The sequence below is a fragment of the Atractosteus spatula genome, chromosome 3 (genome assembly GCF_055471065.1).
Source record: "Atractosteus spatula isolate fAtrSpa1 chromosome 3, fAtrSpa1.hap1, whole genome shotgun sequence".
NCBI lineage: Eukaryota > Metazoa > Chordata > Actinopteri > Semionotiformes > Lepisosteidae > Atractosteus > Atractosteus spatula.
Window position 1 is genome coordinate 67,587,909 of NC_142708.1, and position 22,260 is coordinate 67,610,168.

At 53.3% G+C, this 22,260-nt stretch overlaps 1 protein-coding gene across 1 annotated transcript; it reads left to right on the forward strand.

The window, feature by feature from the left end:
• The first annotated feature begins 3,913 nt into the window (after positions 1 to 3,913).
• On the forward strand, positions 3,914 to 21,651 carry gnb2 (guanine nucleotide binding protein (G protein), beta polypeptide 2). Its single transcript, XM_088910096.1, has 10 exons — positions 3,914 to 4,682; positions 13,981 to 14,084; positions 15,033 to 15,071; positions 15,254 to 15,360; positions 15,800 to 15,863; positions 16,372 to 16,534; positions 17,928 to 17,994; positions 19,166 to 19,367; positions 20,019 to 20,235; positions 20,754 to 21,651. Exons 2-10 carry the CDS (start codon positions 14,028 to 14,030, stop codon positions 20,858 to 20,860), a joined length of 1,023 nt encoding a protein of 340 aa, XP_088766222.1. The 5' UTR covers positions 3,914 to 4,682; positions 13,981 to 14,027; the 3' UTR covers positions 20,861 to 21,651.
• Positions 21,652 to 22,260: the final 609 nt, after the last annotated feature.

The window sequence follows — 22,260 nt, forward strand, 5'->3', positions numbered from 1 at the left end:
TACTTGTGCTGCATCTCTGCTTGCTGACGGGATTAGCCAGACGCTTGTCACTCTGACTCCTGGTGCTGCAGGCAGGGGCGCTCTGTTAAGCTCCAGTTACAGGCACTCAAAGGGTTGCGGGTTCGAGTCTCTAACGTGTGTTTTACTGATGATGCCCTGATTGCTCCAGTCAGCCCATCTTTATCGAAGGGCCCCAGCTTTGGAAACGGGTGAAGGTGGGATGGGGTGAATTGGAAATTGATTATAGCGCCTCCTGCAGAGGAGGAATCCTGCATATTCCTGGAAGGCTGCTCTGTGATACCTCTTCCTTCTCTTGTGTGCTCTGGACATTATGTTCTCTGTATACGGGAGGCTGTGTAGACTGAGAGAGAGGTGTATTGGAATTTGTGTTTCTGTGTCATTGTGTGTGACCATGTCTGTAAGTACATCGGTGCTTGCATGTGCGTATCTGTGCACTTGTGTATGTCTGTGCGTGTGCATGTCTGTGGGCTTGTGTGTGTGTGTGTGTCTGTGCGCGTTGGACTGATTCTCTCTCCTTCCATCAGCCTCTGCCCATCCATCCAGCCTAGAACCATCGCTAAGGCTGTTGCTAGGCAACCCAGCCTCCGTTACTACACTCCCTAATGAGGCAGCCTGGAGAACTTGGCAGGTGGGCCATACCATTACTGAACAGGCAGGGGGGGGGGGAGGGGGGAGGAGTGTGTTGCTTCTGAAAATATAGGAGCTACCTCCCGTCTGCATTTGCACATGGTCTTCTCATCCCTTCCCAGCCCCCCTCCACTGAAGAGGAGAGGCGATGGTTCATGGAGCCATGCACACAAAGAGGCAGGTCATATACAGCAGTGGTCATGAAGCCCCCCCCCCGTATCAGAAATGCAGCGGCTCGCTGTCTGAGTTAGTAGGTCCTGTGTGTCGAACTGCACTGGCGTAGCAGTGATGCCTCCTCTAAATTTACTGAACGCTCACTCATGCCAGCCGGCTGCAGCTGAGCGCTCCAGTGGGATATAGAGGCCTGTGTACCTCTTTCTGTGTGTGATGATCCATTGATATGAAGTTCCTGACGGACGTTTGGGAGGAATGACAGCAGCCGGACTCAGTCGGCCTCAGCTGCCAGTGAGTTTGTGTCGGGGCTCATTTTCTCACCTAAGAAGTGAGCGATACTACACGTCTTCGCCTTCTCTCCCTCGCACACGTCTTTCTGCCCCCATGTGCACCTCTGCAGCCGCCCCCTGGTCACTCCTCACTCCTCGTCCTGTGGGCCCAGCGGGTGACGACGGATCTGCTGTGACTGAAACACTCGATTGGCCGTTCAGTACGATTTATCTGTCCTTGTGCCCTGCTGTGTTTCGGTCCGGGTACAAAGCCTCCCCTCCTCTCTGTTCGAGAGACGTTGCCATTTGTTGCTGATGCTCCAGCATCTCCTCTAAAATCCCTCCTGGATTCAGGCGGGAGTTCTTCCGGACTCCATACCTTGATCCGTCTCTCAGTCTTTTACGGAATTCGCATCCCGGTTGTCTATGACTCCGGCACGCGCGAGTTATCCCTGCACCGGACTTCCCTGCCAGATTCACCAGGGATCACAGGGGTTTTGCCACTGGAGTGAGGAGCTCCAGGCTTCCCAGTCCTGCTCCTCTGTTTGATCTCTCTCCCAATCTCTCCCCCGATGTTTCTCTCCTGATCTCTCTCACGATCTCTCTCCTGTTCTCTCTCTCCCAATGTCTTTCCTGATCTCTCTCCTAATCTCTTTCCCAATCTCTCCCCTGATGCCTCTCCCGATCTCTTTCCCGATCTCTCCCCTGATGTTTCTCCCCTGATCTCTCCCCGAACTCTCTCACGATCTCTCTCCTGTTCTCTCTCCCAATCTCTCTCCTGATCTCTCCTGTTCTCTCTCTCAATCTCTCTCCCAGTGTCTCTCCCCCAATGTCTTTCCTGATCTCTCTCCCATTCTCTCTCCCAATGGCAGAGTTGGGGAGGTTGTACTGGATCTCATCTGGCTATTCTAAGGCCACTCCCACCTGTCCCATCAGCCCTCAGGGCCTGCAGGCTGAATGCTCTCACGTCTTCGTCTCTTTGGCTACAAAGACTGAAGAGATGTGGTTCCCTGAGGCTGTCTGAGTGCGACGCCCCCTTCAGGCCGGGAGTTCGCCCGTTTCTCCCTGTGCTACTCGCACTCTGGCAGGTCTCCCAGGAGTCTCCATCACCTCTGGAGACATTGACCGTTCTTGGACCACGTCTAGAAGTCCCGCTGAAGGATGGCCAAGGCCCCTGTCATGACCCCAGGCCCTGCAGCTCCAGGACGTCTGCGAGAGAATCTCTTTGTTTCCTGGTCTCCTCTTTCTATGTCTGTTTTAAGAGCCCATTTGCCCCCCTGCCTTGTGGTGAGGGGAGGAGGAAGTTGGGGGCCTCCATTGGTTGAATGGGTGAAAGGAAGGACTTCCTGTTTCCTGTTGCGCTGAACCCCGCCCCTCCTCTCTTCCTGACGAGATTTCCTGCTCTCTGCCAGCACGAGAGCTTCAACCACCAGCCGAAAGGCAGGGCCCCTGTGCTCTGATCTAGAACTCCTACACTGGGGCTTATCCCTGGAATAACTAGGAAGCTCACTGGGCCAGAATAACTGCACTGTCTCAGTGTGAGTGTGAGAGGAGAGGGACAGCAGTGGCTCTAGCAGTGTCTACAGTACAGTCAGGTGTGACAGTGTGTGTGTGCTGGTGAATTCAGGGGGAGTGTGAGAGGAGAGGGACAGCAGTGGCTCTAGCAGTGTCTACAGTACAGTCAGGTGTGACAGTGTGTGTGTGCTGGTGAATTCAGGGTGAGTGTGAGAGGAGAGGGACAGCAGTGGCTCTAGCAGTATCTACAGTACAGTCAGGTGTGACAGTGTGTGTGTGCTGGTGAATTCAGGGGGAGTGTGAGAGGAGAGGGACAGCAGTGGCTCTAGCGGTGTCTACAGTACAGTCAGGTGTGACAGTGTGTGTGTGCTGGTGAATTCAGGGTGAGTGTGAGAGGAGAGGGACAGCAGTGGCTCTAGCAGTGTCTACAGTACAGTCAGGTGTGACTGTGTGTGTGTGTGCTGGTGAATTCAGGAGTAGTGGGAGAGGAGAGGGACAGCAGTGGCTCTAGCAGTGTCTACAGTACAGTCAGGTGTGACGGTGTGTGTGCTGGTGAATTCAGGGTGAGTGTAAGAGGAGAGGGACAGCAGTGGCTCTTGCAGTGTCTACAGTCCAGTCAGGTGTGACAGTGTGTGTGTGTGCTGGTGAATTCAGGGTGTGAGAGGAGAGGGACAGCAGTGGCTCTGGGAGTGTCTACAGTCCAGTCGGGTGTGACAGTGTGTGTGTGTGTGTGTGTGTGTGTGTGTGCTGGTGAATTCAGGGGTAGTGTGAGAGGAGAGGGACAGCAGTGGCTTTAGCAGTGTCTCCAGTACAGTCAGGTGTGACAGTGTGTGTGTGTGCTGGTAAATTCATGGCGAGTGTGAGAGGCGAGAGACAGCAGTGGCACTAGCAGTGTCTACATTTTGTTGCACGTCTATTTAAACGCTTGAAATATATATACAGGCCATAATAATATAGTAGTATTAATCTTTTTACATCTATGCATTTAAACTGACATTGGCGAATTTAAAGGAGTTAATTCGTACAGTAGCGATCAGTCACATGACCTCCGGTCTGCAGACACATGGGCCTATCTCACTTGGGAGAAAGCGAGAGGGGGGTATAAGTCCTTATAGACGCTATCCACGTAATCATATAAAATATAATAACGAGTCCCCCGCCCATTGGAAATTCGAACTTATTTTGAAAGCCTAATTTCGTTAGCGTGGGTCGATCAGGACAGTAAATGTGACTTGTCTTTTGAAGTGATTGCTGTTTCCCCCTCTTTAAGAAGCGGTGTCCGGAGATGGTACAGTCCCCGTTGAATGGGTGTGGTTGAGCTTTGCTTCGGAGAGAAGCGACGTCTGCACACTGTATATAGGTTTACAATGGGGGATTTTAATCATTAAGATAAAGCATTTGTGTACATATTTATAAATATGTGATATCTATACATCAGTATATTTTTTCTTTTTGTAGCTAAAGGGCACGACGATAGGTCGTTTCAGGCTCCGAGTTGTATTTTTGTCTTTAATCCGTGAGCCTTGTCTTTCCTTCTCCTGTGGGCCGGAATTTATTTAATAATTCATTTTTGTACCAGAAGACCGAGGGCGTAGCGGGAGCGGAGAGTGAGAGGAAACGGGAAACGGGCGAGCGAAAGAAACATTTTTTTTTAAATTTCAAAACACCATTAGAAAAACCGCAACGACACAGGAAGCGCTTTTAAAATAAGTATTAAGATTTCAAAAGCATGATGTATGTGTAGCTACGGCGAAAATCAGAACGTATCGTTAAATGTTACACGGGAGTTTTATGCGGACACCAGCGCCTCTGCTTTTGGGAAGAAGAACTTAAAAAAAAACCCAGACATTTTGGAGAGAAAGCGGATTGTCTCCAGACGAGGAATATGAGGGTTTATTTATTTTTGGTCTCCGACAAGTAGAGGGGCGAAAACGATTTCTGAAGACGTCTCAGACGAAACGACCCTGGAAAGAAAAAGCTGAATAATTTTTTTCTTTTTTTTTGTGATCGTGTGAGATTCGCGTGTTGGGAGAGCACCCGCGCGAGCGTCGGCGCCGAGACAGAGCCACGAGCGAGGTACGCGCCCCCCTCCCGCGAGCCCGGCGCGCTCTCCGCTGCGGCCGAGCGAGAGGTCGTTCCCCACAGCCGAGCACATCCGAGCCCGGCGGGCAGGGAAACGCACGGCCGCCGAGGCCACGGGTGACGCGGGGGAGGGGGGGAGGTCTGTGCAACTTGTAGCGCAAGCGACTGATTCCGTTCCCTTTTCGCTGAAGCTCAAGACGAGCAGCGGGCGCACAGCCTGACGCGGACGGGAGCTGTTGGATCGCGCTTTCCCGACTCGTCCCCTTCCCCGGCCGTCTGTCTGTACACTGTGTGCCTCCGCGTCTGCTCATTGTGCATGTGTCGGTAACATATTTGTGATTAGCAGTAGCAGCAAAAATAGTTGCAGCTGTAACGGTGATTCTGGCTTTAGTAGGAAATGCAGTATTTGTGTCAACAGCTGGGGCAGCAGTAGGGACATCTGGAGCAGCAGTAGGGACAGCAGTGTCGACAGCTGGGGCAGCAGTAGGGACATCTGGGGCAGCAGTAGGGACAGCAGTAGGGACATCTGGAGCAGCAGTAGGGACAGCAGTGTCGACATCTGGGGCAGGAGTAGGGACATCTGGAGCAGCAGTAGGGACAGCAGTGTCGACATCTGGGGCAGCAGTAGGGACATCTGGGGCAGCAGTAGGGACAGCAGTGTCGACAGCTGGGGCAGCAGTAGGGACATCTGGAGCAGCAGTAGGGACAGCAGTAGGGACATCTGGAGCAGCAGTAGGGACAGCAGTGTCGACATCTGGGGCAGGAGTAGGGACATCTGGGGCAGCAGTAGGGACAGCAGTGTCGACAGCTGGGGCAGCAGTAGGGACATCTGGAGCAGCAGTAGGGACAGCAGTGTCGACATCTGGGGCAGCAGTAGGGACATCTGGGGCAGCAGTAGGGACAGCAGTGTCGACATCTGGGGCAGCAGTAGGGACATCTGGGGCAGCAGTAGGGACAGCAGTGTCGACAGCTGGGGCAGCAGTAGGGACATCTGGAGCAGCAGTAGGGACAGCAGTAGGGACATCTGGAGCAGCAGTAGGGACAGCAGTGTCGACATCTGGGGCAGCAGTAGGGACATCTGGGGCAGCAGTAGGGACAGCAGTGTCGACGGCTGGGGCAGCAGTAGGGACATCTGGAGCAGCAGTAGGGACAGCAGTGTCGACAGCTGGGGCAGCAGTAGGGACATCTGGGGCAGCAGTAGGGACATCAGTGTCAACAGCTGGAGCAGCAGTAGGGACATCAGTGTCAACAGCTGAAGCAGCAGTAGGGACATCTGGGGCAGGAGTAGGGACATCTGTGTCAACAGCTGGGGCAGGAGTAGGGACATCTGGAGCAGCAGTAGGGACAGCAGTGTCGACATCTGGGGCAGGAGTAGGGACATCTGGAGCAGCAGTAGGGACAGCAGTGTCGACATCTGGGGCAGCAGTAGGGACATCTGGGGCAGCAGTAGGGACAGCAGTGTCGACAGCTGGGGCAGCAGTAGGGACAGCAGTGTCGACATCTGGGGCAGCAGTAGGGACATCTGGAGCAGCAGTAGGGACAGCAGTGTCGACATCTGGGGCAGCAGTAGGGACATCTGGGGCAGCAGTAGGGACAGCAGTGTCGACAGCTGGGGCAGCAGTAGGGACATCTGGGGCAGCAGTAGGGACAGCAGTGTCGACAGCTGGGGCAGCAGTAGGGACATCTGGGGCAGCAGTAGGGACAGCAGTGTCAACAGCTGGAGCAGCAGTAGGGACATCAGTGTCAACAGCTGAAGCAGCAGTAGGGACATCTGGGGCAGGAGTAGGGACAGCTGTGTCAACAGCTGGGGCAGGAGTAGGGACAGCTGTGTCAACAGCTGGGGCAGGAGTAGGGACAGCTGGAGCAGCAGTAGGGACAGCTGTGTCAACAGCTGGAGCAGCAGTAGGGACAGCTGTGTCAACAGCTGGAGCAGCAGTGGGGACAGCTGGAGCAGCAGTAGGGACATCTGTATCAACAGCTGGGGCAGCAGTAGGGACATCTGTATCAACAGCTGGAGCAGCAGTAGGGACAGCTGGAGCAGCAGTAGGGACATCAGTGTCAACAGCTGGAGCAGTAGTAGGGACATCAGTAGGGACAGCCGTGTCAACAGCTGGGGCAGCAGTGGGGACATCTGGGGCAGCAGTGGGGACAGCTGTGTCAACAGCTGGGGCAGCAGTGGGGACAGCTGTGTCAACAGCTGGGGCAGCTGTGTCAACAGTTAGGGCAGCAGTGGGGACAGCTGTGTCAACAGCTGGAGCAGCAGTGGGGACAGCTGGGGCAGTGTCATGCAGCCTTCCTGACTGCAGGGGGCACAATCCCATAGTGGGACAGGGAGAGGGCAGGGCTGTCCTTTCAGCTTCTGGCGAGACCGTTTGCCTGCAGGAGCTGCCACTGCTCCACCGAGACCCCGATTCCCCCCGGCACAGCGCCCCTATCGCCCCAGAAGCCAGCCGTATAACGGTGTAACGCACACGCGCCACGGACGGGGATGCACAGATTCGATAAAGCCGCAGGTGACGGGGAGCCTGACGCTGATCTCGAGGCTTTCTGGACTGGGATGCAGCTCTGATTCAGGCAGATTACAGGTCCCTGTTGGCAAAGTGGCAGCTCTCTGACCAGAGAGGACCTCTGGAATCACAGTACTTGCCAAGAGAAGCAGGCGGCCTTGTTTCAGACGCAGGCAGGCAGCGCGGAGGTGGCAGCCCTCAAGAGCTGTTCTGAAACAGGTGGGGTGTCCCCGCAGGCGAGCCACAGCACCCGATACGGACAGGGATGCGCAGATGTGATGAAGTGTAGGAAGGAGAGCCCAACGATGAGATTCAGGCACTTTTTTACTAGGATGCCGCCTGTCCCTCGGCACCCTCTGTTGCCAAGACTGCCACCTGTTGGGATTTTATTCTGCTGCCTAATGTCTCCCCCGCCACCCTCCATTAGTGCTCTGGTCCGGCTGTTAGAAGAGTCCCTCAGGGAACAAGGATGCTGCTAATTGCTTCCCAGTGCTGAGAGGGAGGGGAGGGGGGGCTCTTAAATTCGAGACACCTGCGCAGATCTGAAATCTCTCTGCTGAAGGCAGACCTGGGGACCAGCAGGCAGAAGCAGATCAACAGGAGCTGTTCTGCTCTCTGCAGTGTAAAAGCTCTTTTGCGATGTCCTGGGGGTGAACAGGATGGTTAAGGCAAAGCAGAAAAGCCCTTTTACCACTAGAGGAGCGGGGTGTGCAGATCTCCTGCAAATGAGCTGAGCGTGTGTCACTCTGTGTATCTGTGTGTCACTCTGTGTGCCTGTGTGCCTGTGTGTCACTCTGTGTGCCTGTGTGTCACTCTGTGTATCTGTGTGTCACTCTGTGTGCCTGTGTGTCAGTGTGTGTGCCTGTGTGTCAGTCTGTATCTGTCAGTCTGTGTGTCAGTGTGTGTGCCTGTGTGTCAGTCTGTGTGCCTGTGTGTCAGTGTGTGTGCCTGTGTCAGTCTGTGTGCCTGTGTGTCAGTCTGTGTGCCTGTGTCAGTCTGTGTGCCTGTGTGTCAGTCTGTGTGCCTGTGTGTCAGTGTGTGTGCCTGTGTCAGTCTGTGTGCCTGTGTGTCAGTCTGTGTGCCTGTGTGTCAGTCTGTGTGCCTGTGTCAGTCTGTGTGCCTGTGTGTCAGTCTGTGTGCCTGTGTGTCAGTCTGTGTGCCTGTGTGCCTGTGTGTCAGTGTGTGTGCCTGTGTGTCACTCTGTGTGCCTGTGTGTCACTCTGTGTGCCTGTGTCACTCTGTGTGCCTGTGTGTCACTCTGTGTGCCTGTGTGTCACTCTGTGTGCCTGTGTGTCAGTGTGTGCCTGTGTGTCACTCTGTGTGCCTGTGTGTCACTCTGTGTGCCTGTGTCAGTCTGTGTGCCTGTGTGTCAGTGTGTGTGCCTGTGTGTCAGTCTGTGTGCCTGTGTGTCACTCTGTGTGCCTGTGTCAGTCTGTGTGCCTGTGTCAGTCTGTGTGCCTGTGTGTCACTCTGTGTGCCTCTGTGTCAGTCTGTGTGCCTGTGTGTCAGTCTGTGTGCCTGTGTGTCACTCTGTGTGCCTGTGTGTCAGTGTGTGTGCCTGTGTGTCAGTGTGTGTGCCTGTGTGTCAGTCTGTGTGCCTGTGTGTCAGTGTGTGTGCCTGTGTCAGTCTGTGTGCCTGTGTGTCAGTGTGTATCTGTCAGTCTGTGTGCCTGTGTGTCAGTCTGTGTGCCTGTGTGTCAGTCTGTGTGCCTGTGTCACTCTGTGTGCCTGTGTGTCACTCTGTGTGCCTGTGTGTCACTCTGTGTGCCTGTGTCAGTCTGTGTGCCTGTGTCAGTCTGTGTGCCTGTGTGTCAGTCTGTGTGCCTGTGTCAGTCTGTGTGCCTGTGTGTCAGTGTGTGTGCCTGTGTGTCAGTGTGTGTGCCTGTGTGTCAGTCTGTGTGCCTGTGTGTCAGTGTGTGTGCCTGTGTCAGTGTGTGTGCCTGTGTCAGTCTGTGTGCCTGTGTGTCAGTGTGTATCTGTCAGTCTGTGTGCCTGTGTGTCACTCTGTGTGCCTGTGTGTCAGTCTGTGTGCCTGTGTGTCAGTGTGTATCTGTGTGTCAGTCTGTGTGCCTGTGTGTCACTCTGTGTGCCTGTGTGTCACTCTGTGTGCCTGTGTGTCAGTCTGTGTGCCTGTGTGTCACTCTGTGTGCCTGTGTGTCAGTCTGTATCTGTCAGTCTGTGTGTCAGTCTGTGTGCCTGTGTGTCACTCTGTGTGCCTGTGTGTCACTCTGTGTGCCTGTGTGTCAGTCCGTATCTGTGTGTCAGTCTGTGTGCCTGTGTGTCAGTCTGTGTGCCTGTGTGTCACTCTGTGTGCCTGTGTGTCAGTCCGTATCTGTGTGTCAGTCTGTGTGCCTGTGTGTCAGTCTGTGTGCCTGTGTGTCACTCTGTGTGTCTGTGTGTCACTCTGTGTGCCTGTGTGTCAGTCCGTATCTGTGTGTCAGTCTGTGTGCCTGTGTGTCAGTCTGTGTGCCTGTGTGTCAGTGTGTATCTGTCAGTCTGTGTGTCTGTGTGTCAGTCTGTGTGCCTGTGTGTCAGTCCGTATCTGTGTGTCAGTCTGTGTGCCTGTGTGTCAGTCTGTGTGCCTGTGTGTCACTCTGTGTGCCTGTGTGTCAGTGTGTGTGCCTGTGTGTCACTCTGTGTGCCTGTGTGTCAGTCTGTGTGCCTGTGTCAGTGTGTGTGCCTGTGTGTCAGTGTGTGTGCCTGTGTGTCAGTCTGTGTGCCTGTGTGTCACTCTGTGCCTGTGTCAGTCTGTGTGCCTGTGTGTCAGTGTGTATCTGTCAGTCTGTGTGCCTGTGTGTCAGTCTGTGTGCCTGTGTGTCAGTCTGTGTGCCTGTGTGTCAGTCCGTATCTGTGTGTCAGTCTGTGTGCCTGTGTGTCAGTCTGTGTGCCTGTGTGTCAGTGTGTGTGCCTGTGTGTCAGTCTGTGTGCCTGTGTGTCACTCTGTGTGCCTGTGTGTCAGTGTGTATCTGTCAGTCTGTGTGCCTGTGTGTCACTCTGTGTGCCTGTGTGTCAGTCTGTGTGCCTGTGTGTCAGTGTGTATCTGTCAGTCTGTGTGTCAGTGTGTATCTGTCAGTCTGTGTGCCTGTGTGTCAGTCTGTGTGCCTGTGTGTCACTCTGTGTGCCTGTGTGTCAGTGTGTATCTGTCACTCTGTGTGCCTGTGTGTCACTCTGTGTGCCTGTGTGTCAGTGTGTATCTGTCAGTCTGTGTGCCTGTGTGTCAGTGTGTATCTGTCAGTCTGTGTGCCTGTGTGTCACTCTGTGTGCCTGTGTGTCAGTGTGTATCTGTCAGTCTGTGTGCCTGTGTGTCAGTGTGTATCTGTCAGTCTGTGTGCCTGTGTGTCAGTGTGTATCTGTCAGTCTGTGTGCCTGTGTGTCACTCTGTGTGCCTGTGTGTCAGTGTGTATCTGTCAGTCTGTGTGCCTGTGTGTCAGTCTGTGTGCCTGTGTGTCACTCTGTGTGCCTGTGTGTCAGTGTGTATCTGTGTGTCAGTCTGTGTGCCTGTGTGTCAGTCTGTGTGCCTGTGTGTCAGTGTGTATCTGTCAGTCTGTGTGCCTGTGTGTCAGTCTGTGTGCCTGTGTGTCACTCTGTGTGCCTGTGTGTCAGTGTGTATCTGTCAGTCTGTGTGCCTGTGTGTCAGTGTGTATCTGTGTATCTGTGTGTCACTCTGTGTGCCTGTGTGTCAGTGTGTATCTGTCAGTCTGTGTGCCTGTGTGTCAGTGTGTATCTGTCAGTCTGTGTGCCTGTGTGTCAGTCTGTGTGCCTGTGTGTCACTCTGTGTGCCTGTGTGTCAGTGTGTATCTGTGTGTCACTCTGTGTGCCTGTGTGTCAGTGTGTATCTGTCAGTCTGTGTGCCTGTGTGTCACTCTGTGTGCCTGTGTGTCAGTGTGTATCTGTCAGTCTGTGTGCCTGTGTGTCAGTGTGTATCTGTCAGTCTGTGTGCCTGTGTGTCAGTGTGTATCTGTGTGTCACTCTGTGTGCCTGTGTGTCAGTCTGTATCTGTCAGTCTGTGTGTCAGTCTGTATCTGTGTGTCACTCTGTGTGCCTGTATGTCAGTCTGTATCTGTCAGTCTGTGTGTCAGTGTGTATCTGTCAGTCTGTGTGCTTGTGTGTCAGTCTGTATCTGTCAGTCTGTGTGCCTGTGTGTCAGTGTGTATCTGTCAGTCTGTGTGTCAGTATCTGTCAGTCTGTGTGCCTGTGTGTCAGTGTGTATCTGTGTGTCACTCTGTGTGCCTGTGTGTCAGTGTGTATCTGTCAGTCTGTGTGTCACTCTGTGTGTCACTCTGTGTGCCTGTATGTCAGTCTGTATCTGTCAGTCTGTGTGTCAATGTGTATCTGTCAGTCTGTGTGTCTGTGTGTCAGTGTGTATCTGTCACTCTGTGTGTCAGTCTGTATCTGACAGTCTGTGTGCCTGTGTGTCAGTCCGTATCTGTGTGTCAGTCTGTGTGCCTGTGTGTCAGTCTGTGTGCCTGTGTGTCAGTCTGTATCTGTCAGTCTGTGTGCCTGTGTGTCAGTCTGTGTGTCAGTGTGTATCTGTCAGTGTGTTATCTGTGTGTCACTCTGTGTGCCTGTGTGTCACTCTGTGTGCCTGTGTGTCAGTCTGTATCTGTCAGTCTGTGTGCCTGTATGTCAGTCTGTATCTGTCAGTCTGTGTGTCAGTGTGTATCTGTCAGTGTGTATCTGTGTGTCACTCTGTGTGCCTGTGTGTCACTCTGTATCTGTCAGTCTGTGTGTCAGTCTGTATCTGTCACTCTGTGTGCCTGTATGTCAGTCTGTATCTGTCAGTCTGTGTCAGTGTGTATCTGTCAGTGTGTATCTGTGTGTCACTCTGTGTGCCTGTGTCAGTCTGCATCTGTCAGTCTATGTGCCTGTGTGTCAGTCTGTGTGCCTGTGTGTCAGTGTGTATCTGTGTGTCACTCTGTGTGCCTGTGTCAGTCTGCATCTGTCAGTCTATGTGCCTGTGTGTCAGTCTGTGTGCCTGTGTGTCAGTGTGTATCTGTCAGTCTGTGTGCCTGTGTGTCAGTCTGTATCTGTGTGTCACTCCGTGTGCCTGTGTGTCAGTGTGTATCTGTCAGTCTGTGTGCCTGTGTGTCAGTCTGTATCTGTGTGTCACTCTGTGTGCCTGTGTGTCAGTGTGTATCTGTCAGTCTGTGTGCCTGTGTGTCAGTCTGTATCTGTGTGTCACTCTGTGTGCCTGTGTGTCAGTGTGTATCTGTCAGTGTGTGTGCCTGTGTGTCAGTCTGTCAGTCTGTATCTGTGTGTCACTCTGTGTGCCTGTGTGTCAGTGTGTATCTGTCAGTCTGTGTGCCTGTGTGCCTGTGTGTCAGTGTGTATCTGTGTGTCACTCTGTGCCTGTGTCACTCTGTGCCTGTGTCACTCTGTGCCTGTGTCAGTCTGTGTGCCTGTGTGTCAGTGTGTGTGCCTGTGTGTCAGTCTGTCAGTCTGTATCTGTGTGTCACTCTGTGTGCCTGTGTGTCAGTATCTGTCAGTCTGTGTGCCTGTGTGTCACTCTGTGTGCTTGTGTGCCTGTGTGCCTGTGTGCCTGTGTGTCAGTCTGTCAGTCTGTCAGTCTGTCAGTCTGTCAGTCTGTCAGTCTGTGTGCCTGTGTGCCTGTGTGCCTGTGTGTCAGTGTGTCAGTGTGTCAGTGTGTATCTGTGTGTCTGTGTGTCACTCTGTGTGCCTGTGTGTCAGTCTGTATCTGTCAGTCTGTGTGCCTGTGTGTCAGTGTGTATCTGTGTGTCACTCTGTGCCTGTGTCAGTCTGTGTGCCTGTGTGTCAGTGTGTATCTGTCAGTCTGTGTGCCTGTGTGTCAGTCTGTGTGCCTGTTTGACTATTGGCTGTCTGACTCTGGGTCAGTATCAGTGGAGCTGCAGCAGCTGCTGCCCCAGCTCACCTCCACCTGGCCTCCATATGTTCCTTTATTTAATAAAAGCTTCTTCTGTCTGACTAAGTGTTATTAATATTTAATCTGCTGTAATCTGTTGAAGAATATAATCCTGACAGTTATTCACAGTCAATGCTGTGATCTGCAATGAGATTAGGATTAGAGATTAGGTTAACGTCATGCTGTGTGTGAGAGCTAGTAAATCTTTACAGTCTCTACAGCTCTGATGGGGATGAGTGTGAATGTGAAGATACAGATGATCAGACTGAGTGTCTTTACAGTCTCTACAGCTCTGATGGTGATGAGTGTGAATGTGAAGATACAGATGAGCTGGACTGAGTGTCTTTACAGTCTCTACAGATCTGATGGTGATGAGTGTAAATGTGAAGATACAGAGGAGCTGGACTGAGTGTCTTTACAGTCTCTACAGCTCTGATGGTGATGAGTGTGAATGTGAAGATACAGATGAGCTGGACTGAGTGTCTTTACAGTCTCTACAGATCTGAGGATGATGAGTGTGAATGTGAAGATACAGATGAGCTGGACTGAGTGTCTTTACAGTCTCTACAGATCTGATGGTGATGAGTGTAAATGTGAAGATACAGATGAGCTGGACTGAGTGTCTTTACAGTCTCTACAGATCTGATGGTGATGAGTGTGAATGTGAAGATACAGATGATCAGACTGAGTGTCTTTACAGTCTCTACAGCTCTGATGGTGATGAGTGTGAATGTGAAGATACAGATGAGCTGGACTGAGTGTCTTTACAGTCTCTACAGATCTGATGGTGATGAGTGTGAGTGTGAAGATACAGATGAGCTGGACTGAGTGTCTTTACAGTCTCTACAGATCTGATGGTGATGAAACAGTTTATTTCAACTGCCCCATGTGTTCTGTTTTCTAGTTTGCCGATTGCTTGGGCTGCAGAGGCACTTGGACAGTAGATCAACAATGAGTGAGCTGGAACAACTGCGCCAGGAGGCGGAGCAATTAAGGAACCAAATCAGAGTGAGAGAGGGAACGGCAGAGGGGAGGAAGGGAGTGGGGACAGTGGACAGGGGAGAGGGGAGGAAGGGAGTGGGGACAGTGGACAGGGGAGAGGGGAGGAAGGGAGTGGGGACAGTGGACGGGGGACAGTGGAAGGGGGAGAGGGGAGGAAGGGAGTGGGGACAGTGGACGGGGGAGAGGGGAGGAAGGGAGTGGGGACAGGGGACGGGGGAGAGGGGAGGAAGGGAGTGGGGACGGGATGGGGGGGAGGGGAGGAAGGGAGTGGGGACAGTGGACGGGGGAGAGGGGAGGAAGCGAGTGGGGACAGTGGACAGGGGAGAGGGGAGGAAGGGAGTGGGGACAGTGGACGGGGGGAGGGGAGGAAGGGAGTGGGGACAGTGGACGGGGGAGAGGGGAGGAAGGGAGTGGGGACAGGGGACGGGGGAGAGGGGAGGAAGGGAGTGGGGACAGTGGACGGGGGGGAGGGGAGGAAGCGAGTGGGGACAGTGGACGGGGGAGAGGGGAGGAAGGGAGTGGGGACAGTGGACGGGGGGGAGGGGAGGAAGCGAGTGGGGACAGTGGACGGGGGAGAGGGGAGGAAGCGAGTGGGGACGGGACAGGGGGGAGGGGACAGGGGAGAGGGGAAGGAAGGAGGGAGGGGACGGGAGACGGGAGGGAGGGAGAGGACAGGGGAGACGGTAGAGGGGAGGGAGGGACAGGGAAGAGGGGAAGGAGGGATGGGAGGGGTGAGGGGAGGAGAGTGGGAGGGAGAGAGGAGAGGGGATGAAGAAAGGAGATCTGAGGATGGACAGGTGGGGCCAAGGGGATTGTGAGGAGAAGATAGTAAATTAGGAGGAGGCAGGAGAAGAGAGAGGAGGAGAGGAAGAGGGTGGAGAGAGAGAGAGATGGGGGTTGGGTGAGAGTGAGGGGAGGGATAGTTCTCACTCAGTGTCCTGGCTGTTTTTTCAGGATGCCAGGAAAGCATGTGGAGACTCGACACTTACACAGGTGAGTTTTCACACACACACTCACTCTCCTCTCCCTGTGCCTCTGCCCCGCCCTGGGGGCCACATTGAGCTGGACTTCTACCTCCCCCCCTCCTCCTGTGTTTGGGTCCTGTGTCTTTCACTGTCTCCTGTGTCGAAGGCTGAAGAGGTTCAGTTCTGTTCACCCCTCTGCCTGTCTCTCAGATCACTGCGGGGCTCGACCCTGTGGGCAGGATCCAGATGAGGACGCGGCGTACCTTGAGAGGGCACCTGGCCAAGATCTACGCCATGCACTGGGGTACCGATTCCAGGTGATTACTGTGTGCACACCTGTAACCTGTGTGAAGTAAACTGGACACCTGTCCTAGATCAGAGACATGCACTGGGGCTCCGAGTCCAGGTGATTACTGTGTGCACACCTGTAACCTGTGTGAAGTAAACTGGACACCTGTCCTAGATCAGAGACATGCACTGGGGCTCCGAGTCCAGGTGATTACTGTGTTCACACCTGTAACCTGTGTGAAGTAAACTGGACACCTGTCCTAGATCAGAGACGTGCACTGGGGCTCCGAGTCCAGGTGATTACTGTGTTCACACCTGTAACCTGCCAGGTGTTACACCTAGCTGGACACGTGGCCTGGGTGTACATCATATAACTAGTCTTTATACACTAGAAGAGCCATGCTCTTGTCCTGTAGTCGTAACGCGTGTACTCCTATATGATCTCTGGTAACGTCTCTCCCTTCCCAGGCTGCTTGTGAGTGCCTCCCAGGATGGAAAATTAATCATCTGGGACAGCTACACCACTAACAAGGCAAGCTCCTGATTTCCTGCCTCTGTAGATTATCTGTCTTTCAGGAATAGTGAGTAATTCTTTAAAACTGAAAAACAATTAACCTGTTTCTTGTTTTGGTCCTCCTGTCCCCTTCGCCATCTGTCTCTGTGTGCCTGTGTCTCTCTCGTGGTCCCTGTCTGTCTTTTTGTCTCTCTGTCCCCTTGTCTGTCTTTGTGTTTGTCTCTGTGTCCCCCTGTCTGTGTCCCCTGTGTGTTTGTGTTGTCCTGTCTGTGTTTCTGTCTCTGTCCCCCTGTGTGTCTGGGTTGTCCTGTCTGTCTCTGTGTTGTGCCGTCTGTCTCTGTCCCCCTGTGTGTCTGTGTTGTCCTGTCTGTCTCTATCTCCCTGTCTGTCTGCATGTCTGTCTCTGTGTTGTCCTGTCTGTCTCCCCTTGTCTGTCTTTGTGTTTGTCTCTGTGTCCCCCTGTCTGTGTCTGTGTTGTCCTGTCTGTCTCCCCTTGTCTGTCTCCGCGTCCTCCGGCCCTGTACAGATGCATGCGATCCCTCTGCGGTCCTCCTGGGTGATGACGTGCGCCTACGCTCCCTCGGGGAACTACGTGGCGTGCGGCGGCCTGGACAACATCTGCTCCATCTACAGCTTGAAGACGCGCGAGGGCAACGTGCGAGTGAGCCGAGAGTTACCTGGGCACACAGGTACACCTGAGCTGTGAGCAGTTCCCAGCTGGCTGCTGGCAGTGGGGCTCGGAGGCGTTCAGGCTTTGTGTCTCAGTGGATGGATCTGTTCCTCTAATTAGCACACAGGTCTGTTAATTACAGTCCTCTGTAATTAATACTGGAGCTTCTTGTGTCTTTGTCTACTGGGAGAGGGAGGCAGAGAGTCTGAGGAGACTGGAGCATCACAGCTGCACGGTGCACTGCAGCTACAGCAGCAGGAGCTGCACTTGTAATGGCAGTAGTAATAGTTGTAGGAGAGAACTGCAGAACTATTAACCATAGTAACAGCAACACTAGTAACAGGTGTCGGTGCAGCAGGAGGAGCAGGTGTCGGTGCAGCAGGAGGAGCAGGTGTCGGTGCAGCAGGTGTCGGTGCAGCAGGAGGAGCAGGTGTCAGTGCAGCAGGTGTTGGTGCAGCAGGAGGAGCAGGTGTCGGTGCAGCAGGAGGAGCAGGTGTCGGTGCAGCAGGTGTTGGTGCAGCAGGAGGAGCAGGTGTCGGTGCAGCAGGAGGAGCAGGTGTCAGTGGAGCAGGTGTCAGTGCAGCAGGAGGAGCAGGTGTCAGTGCAGCAGGAGGAGCAGGTGTCGGTGCAGCAGGTGTTGGAGGAGCAGGTGTCGGTGCAGCAGGAGGAGCAGGTGTCGGTGCAGCAGGAGGAGCAGGTGTCAGTGCAGCAGGTGTCGGTGCAGCAGGAGGAGCAGGTGTCGGTGCAGCAGGTGTTGGTGCAGCAGGAGGAGCAGGTGTCGGTGCAGCAGGAGGAGCAGGTGTCAGTGGAGCAGGTGTTGGTGCAGCAGGAGGAGCAGGTGTCAGTGCAGCAGGAGGAGCAGGTGTCGGTGCAGCAGGTGTTGGTGCAGCAGGAGGAGCAGGTGTCGGTGCAGCAGGAGGAGCAGGTGTCGGTGCAGCAGGAGGAGCAGGTGTCAGTGCAGCAGGTGTCGGTGCAGCAGGAGGAGCAGGTGTCAGTGCAGCAGGTGTCGGTGCAGCAGGAGGAGCAGGTGTCAGTGGAGCAGGTGTCGGTGCAGCAGGAGGAGCAGGTGTCGGTGCAGCAGAAGGAGCAGGTGTCAGTGCAGCAGGTGTCGGTGCAGCAGGATAAGCAGGTGTCGGTCCAGCAAGCAGAGTAAATAGTAAATTAGGAGGAGACAGAAGAGAAGGTAGAGGAGGAAGAGAAGACATTGGGAAGGAGGAGAGGAAGCTGGCAGAGACTATTGCCCCCATAAGCCTAGTGACTCAGCACTTCAAGTTGACTGTGTTAATCAGGGTCTCAGGTTTAGCCTCTGTTTTTGCCACACACTCTGGATAAAGTGTTTTATTATTCTGGTGTTTCACATTCTTTCCCTGTGAGGGGAGAGAGCGCCCTGACATGATCTGTCTGTCCTACAGGGTATCTGTCCTGTTGCCGTTTCTTAGACGACAATCAGATCATTACAAGTTCAGGAGACACGACCTGGTGAGTGTTCACATCCAAGTTCAGCCTCTTACTCCCTCCCCTTGGCTGTCTTAAAGCCCTTCGAGTCCTCTCTCTCTCACTGCATACTGCTGGTAAAGGGGAACTGCAGTCCCAATTTCTCAGATGATTTATTGAATCTCAGTAACAAAATCAATTCATTGACGGTATAGAAAAATTTGACAAAATTGTGAACTTTGTGAAAGTACTGGATAGTCGCCATGTCGTCACAAGCCCTGGTCTCTCCACGGGCAAGAGCGAGAGGTCCCATGAACTGCGGCGTGATGCGGCCCTTCCTGCTCGCTAGTCACTGTCAGGACTAATGGCATGTGATGTGCGAGCGAATAAGGACGGGTTGTGAAGCAGACATGTTCCAATGTGGTCTGCATGCAGAGTTAACAGGTACTGTAAGTAGTATTTGTCTGTAAAAGTGTCTCGAAGTAGAGAGCAGTGTTTCTGTTGGATTAAAAGAGGTGTGTTCACAAGCCTGCCTGTTTACAATGTTATAAGGCCGCTTCACCTCCCCGGCAGTTGAGTTGCCCCGTTCTGAATTGCAGAATATGGCGCTGCGGATACCTGGAAATTAAGTCTGTTTTGTGATGTAAATTGGAGGCTTTACAAGTTACTGTGTACATTTTATTTTTATTGTGGGTTGAAATGCACTCATCCATGATTCTTTATAACCCCAAAATATAAAAGAAGCATTGCAGTTGCTCTTTAATGTACTGTAGTGTCCAGTGTGTCTGTATTAACCCCTCTCTCTCAGTGCAGTGTTAATGTACTGTAGTGTCCAGTGTGTCTGTATTAACCCCTCTCTCTCAGTGCAGTGTTAATGTACTGTAGTGTCCAGTGTGTCTGTATTAACCCCTCTCTCTCAGTGCAGTGTTAATGTACTGTAGTGTCCAGTCAGTGTGTCTGTATTAACCCCTCTCTCTCAGTGCAGTGTTAATGGACTGTAGTGTCCAGTGTGTCTGTATTAACCCCTCTCTCTCAGTGCAGTGTTAATGGACTGTAGTGTCCAGTGTGTCTGTATTAACCCCTCTCTCTCAGTGCAGTGTTAATGGACTGTAGTGTCCAGTGTGTCTGTATTAACCCCTCTCTCTCAGTGCAGTGTTAATGGACTGTAGTGTCCAGTCAGTGTGTCTGTATTAACCCCTCTCTCTCTCTCTCTCAGTGCTCTTTGGGATATAGAAACAGGCCAGCAGACGACAGTATTTTCCGGACACAGTGGGGATGTGATGAGCTTGTCTCTTTCTCCGGATTCACGCTGTTTTGTGTCGGGTGCATGTGATGCCTCCGTCAAGCTCTGGGACATCCGGGACAGCATGTGCCGACAAACTTTCATTGGACACGAGTCCGACATCAATGCTGTCTGTGTGAGTACCTGTTTGACCATCTTGTGACTTATCCAGTAGCTGTTCATCTGTCAGTCTCTCTTACAGATGTAGACAGTTCTCAGATCTGATTGTCTTCTTGAAACTTCAGTGGTCTCTTACCTTCCTTTCTATCTCAGTGCAGTGTAAATGTAGTTTAGTGTCCAGTGTGTCTGTATTAACCCCCCTCTCTCTCAATGCAGTGTTAATGGACTGTAGTGTCCAGTGTGTCTGTATTAACCCCTCTCTCTCAGTGCAGTGTTAATGGACTGTAGTGTCCAGTGTGTCTGTATTAACCCCTCTCTCTCAGTGCAGTGTTAATGTACTGTAGTGTCCAGTGTGTCTGTATTAACCCCTCTCTCTCAGTGCAGTGTTAATGGACTGTAGTGTCCAGTGTGTCTGTATTAACCCCCCTCTCTCTCAGTGCAGTGTTAATGGACTGTAGTGTCCAGTGTGTCTGTATTAACCCCTCTCTCTCAGTGCAGTGTTAATGTACTGTAGTGTCCAGTGTGTCTGTATTAACCCCTCTCTCTCAGTGCAGTGTTAATGGACTGTAGTGTCCAGTGGGTCTGTATTAACCCCTCTCTCTCAGTGCAGTGTTAATGGACTGTAGTGTCCAGTGGGTCTGTATTAACCCCTCTCTCTCTCTTTCAGTTCTTTCCCAATGGCAGTGCATTTGCAACAGGCAGTGACGACGCTACATGTCGCCTTTTTGATTTACGGGCCGACCAGGAGCTGGGTCTCTACTCGCACGACAACATCATCTGTGGAATCACATCCGTCGCCTTCTCTCGCAGCGGCCGGCTGCTTCTGGCGGGATATGACGACTTCAACTGCAACATCTGGGACTCCATGAAGGGGGATCGCGCGGGTGAGGATTGGCTGACAGCACGACGTACACACTGATGTACCACACTGACTCACTGTAGAGAACACTCCCGCTGCACAGCAGTCTGATCCACTCCAGGATTCACACTGTCACCAGACTCCCGCTGCACAGCAGTCTGATCCACTCCAGGATTCACAGTGTCACCAGACTCTCACTGTACAGCAGTCTAATCCACTCCAGGTTTTACACTGTCACCAGACTCTCACTGCACAGCAGTCTGATCCACTCCAGGATTCACAGTCTTGTCACCAGACTCCCACTGCACAGCAGTCTGATCCACTCAAGGATTCACACTGTCACCAGACTCCTGCTGCCCAGCAGTCTGATCCACTCCAGGTTTTACAGTCTTGTCACCAGACTCCCACTGCACAGCAGTCTGATCCACTCCAGGATTCACACTGTCACCAGACTCCTGCTGCCCAGCAGTCTGATCCACTCCAGGTGTCCACCTGAGTGTCTGCACTGACCTCTCTCTCCCTCTCCTTGTGTCTGTGTCTCAGGTGTCCTCGCGGGTCACGACAACAGGGTCAGCTGCCTCGGGGTGACCACTGACGGCATGGCGGTCTGCACGGGATCATGGGATAGCTTCCTTAAAATCTGGAACTGAAAGGGGGCGCCAGCGAGGGGGTGGGGGGGGGAGACGGGGGCGGGGGCAAGGCCAGACACACCACAGCACTCACAAGGAACACCGTACGCCAACGCACAACTAACACAGGGCAGACACGTTCGGGACCCCTTCCTCTCCTGGGGCCTGGTCAGCGTGGGGGGGCTCTCTAGCCCTGGCGCAGACGGCCCGCCTACAGTGAACATGGCACAGTCCGGTTCTGGGCCGACAGGCTGCGCCCCACGCTGACCCGTGCGGGCCAGTCCGGGGTCGCCGGGAGCACCCCTGGGCTGTCTCAGGGGAGAGGATGGGACAGACGGAGACAAACAGCACCTCCGGTCTCCCTCCCCCTCTTCCTCCCTCTCTCTGCGCCCCCCTCGGCGATGCTCCGGCTTTCAGAGGACGGGACGAGGTCCAGACCGTGTCCCTGTTCCTCTGGACACTCCGACGGGGGGAATCGGAGACCCCAGGTTGGGGCGCTGTGCGTGAGCGCAGCAGGGAGACAGTTCGGGGCTCCGGGCTCCCCTGAGGGAGGGGTGAGGAAGAGGAGGGGTGAACGGACCGGGGACGGACGGCGAGGGTAACTTGAGCTCGAGCTGGTTGTGTCTACAGCTTAGCTAATCAGTTTGTCCCGTTTTGAATTCTTTTTGTTGTTTATGGTTTTATATATATATAATCATTTTTTTGTTTTTAGATGTTTTTTTTCTTTTTTTAATGGTATTTTATTCCTGTTTCCTGTGTGCCTCGGATCACTTTTAAATGAAAAAAAAAATAAAATGAAATCTGAATAGAAACCGGTTTTCAGAGAGACGTGCCCTTGAATGAGAAAGGCGGTGTGTGTGTGTGTGTGGTCGATGTTAGCGCCCTCTGGTGGATGTAAAAAGCGTTGTATGTGTGTTGGTGATGTTAGCGCCCTCTGGCGGAGGGGAGAGGCAATATAGGTGTGTGCTGCTGGTGTTACCGCCCTCTGGTGGACACGGGTGGTGTTGGCACCTTCTGTTAGACAACTGGTCGCACTGGCCAGTCAGCAAGAGGACAGCGGTCTGAGGTCTACTGGAAAGTCCTTTCTCCAGTAGAAAAGTGACGATGATGGTGGTGACAAGGGAGGGTACTGACAGTGAATACCTGTGTGTATGTGCTGTATATTCACACCTATCTGTAATCACCTATCAGGTGTTTCCTGTATAAGAGCCAGCCGCTGCTGTGAGTTGTGGGGATGTGAATATCGATCAGCTCGGGCCTAGCTCAGCGCCAGAGTAGTGTCTTTGCCGCAAACGGTTCTGGGCATCGAGGCAGGCCCGGGTCAGACCCGAACATCTCCAGCTGGGTTCGGGACCAGCTGCTGTTAACGATGAAGCCCTGCACTCGGGTACATAGGTTACATTCTTGATGGAAGAAAACAA

What these genes read in the sequence shown, in the direction of transcription:
- gnb2 (XM_088910096.1), top strand. Translation starts at nt 14,028, where the DNA reads ATGAGTGAGCTGGAACAACTGCGCCAGGAGGCGGAGCAATTAAGGAAC. An exon ending in GAGACTCGACACTTACACAG is followed by an intron (nt 15,072 to 15,253) that starts GTGAGTTTTCAC and finishes CCTGTCTCTCAG; the next exon opens with ATCACTGCGGGGCTCGACCC. An exon ending in AGTTCAGGAGACACGACCTG is followed by an intron (nt 17,995 to 19,165) that starts GTGAGTGTTCAC and finishes TCTCTCTCTCAG; the next exon opens with TGCTCTTTGGGATATAGAAA.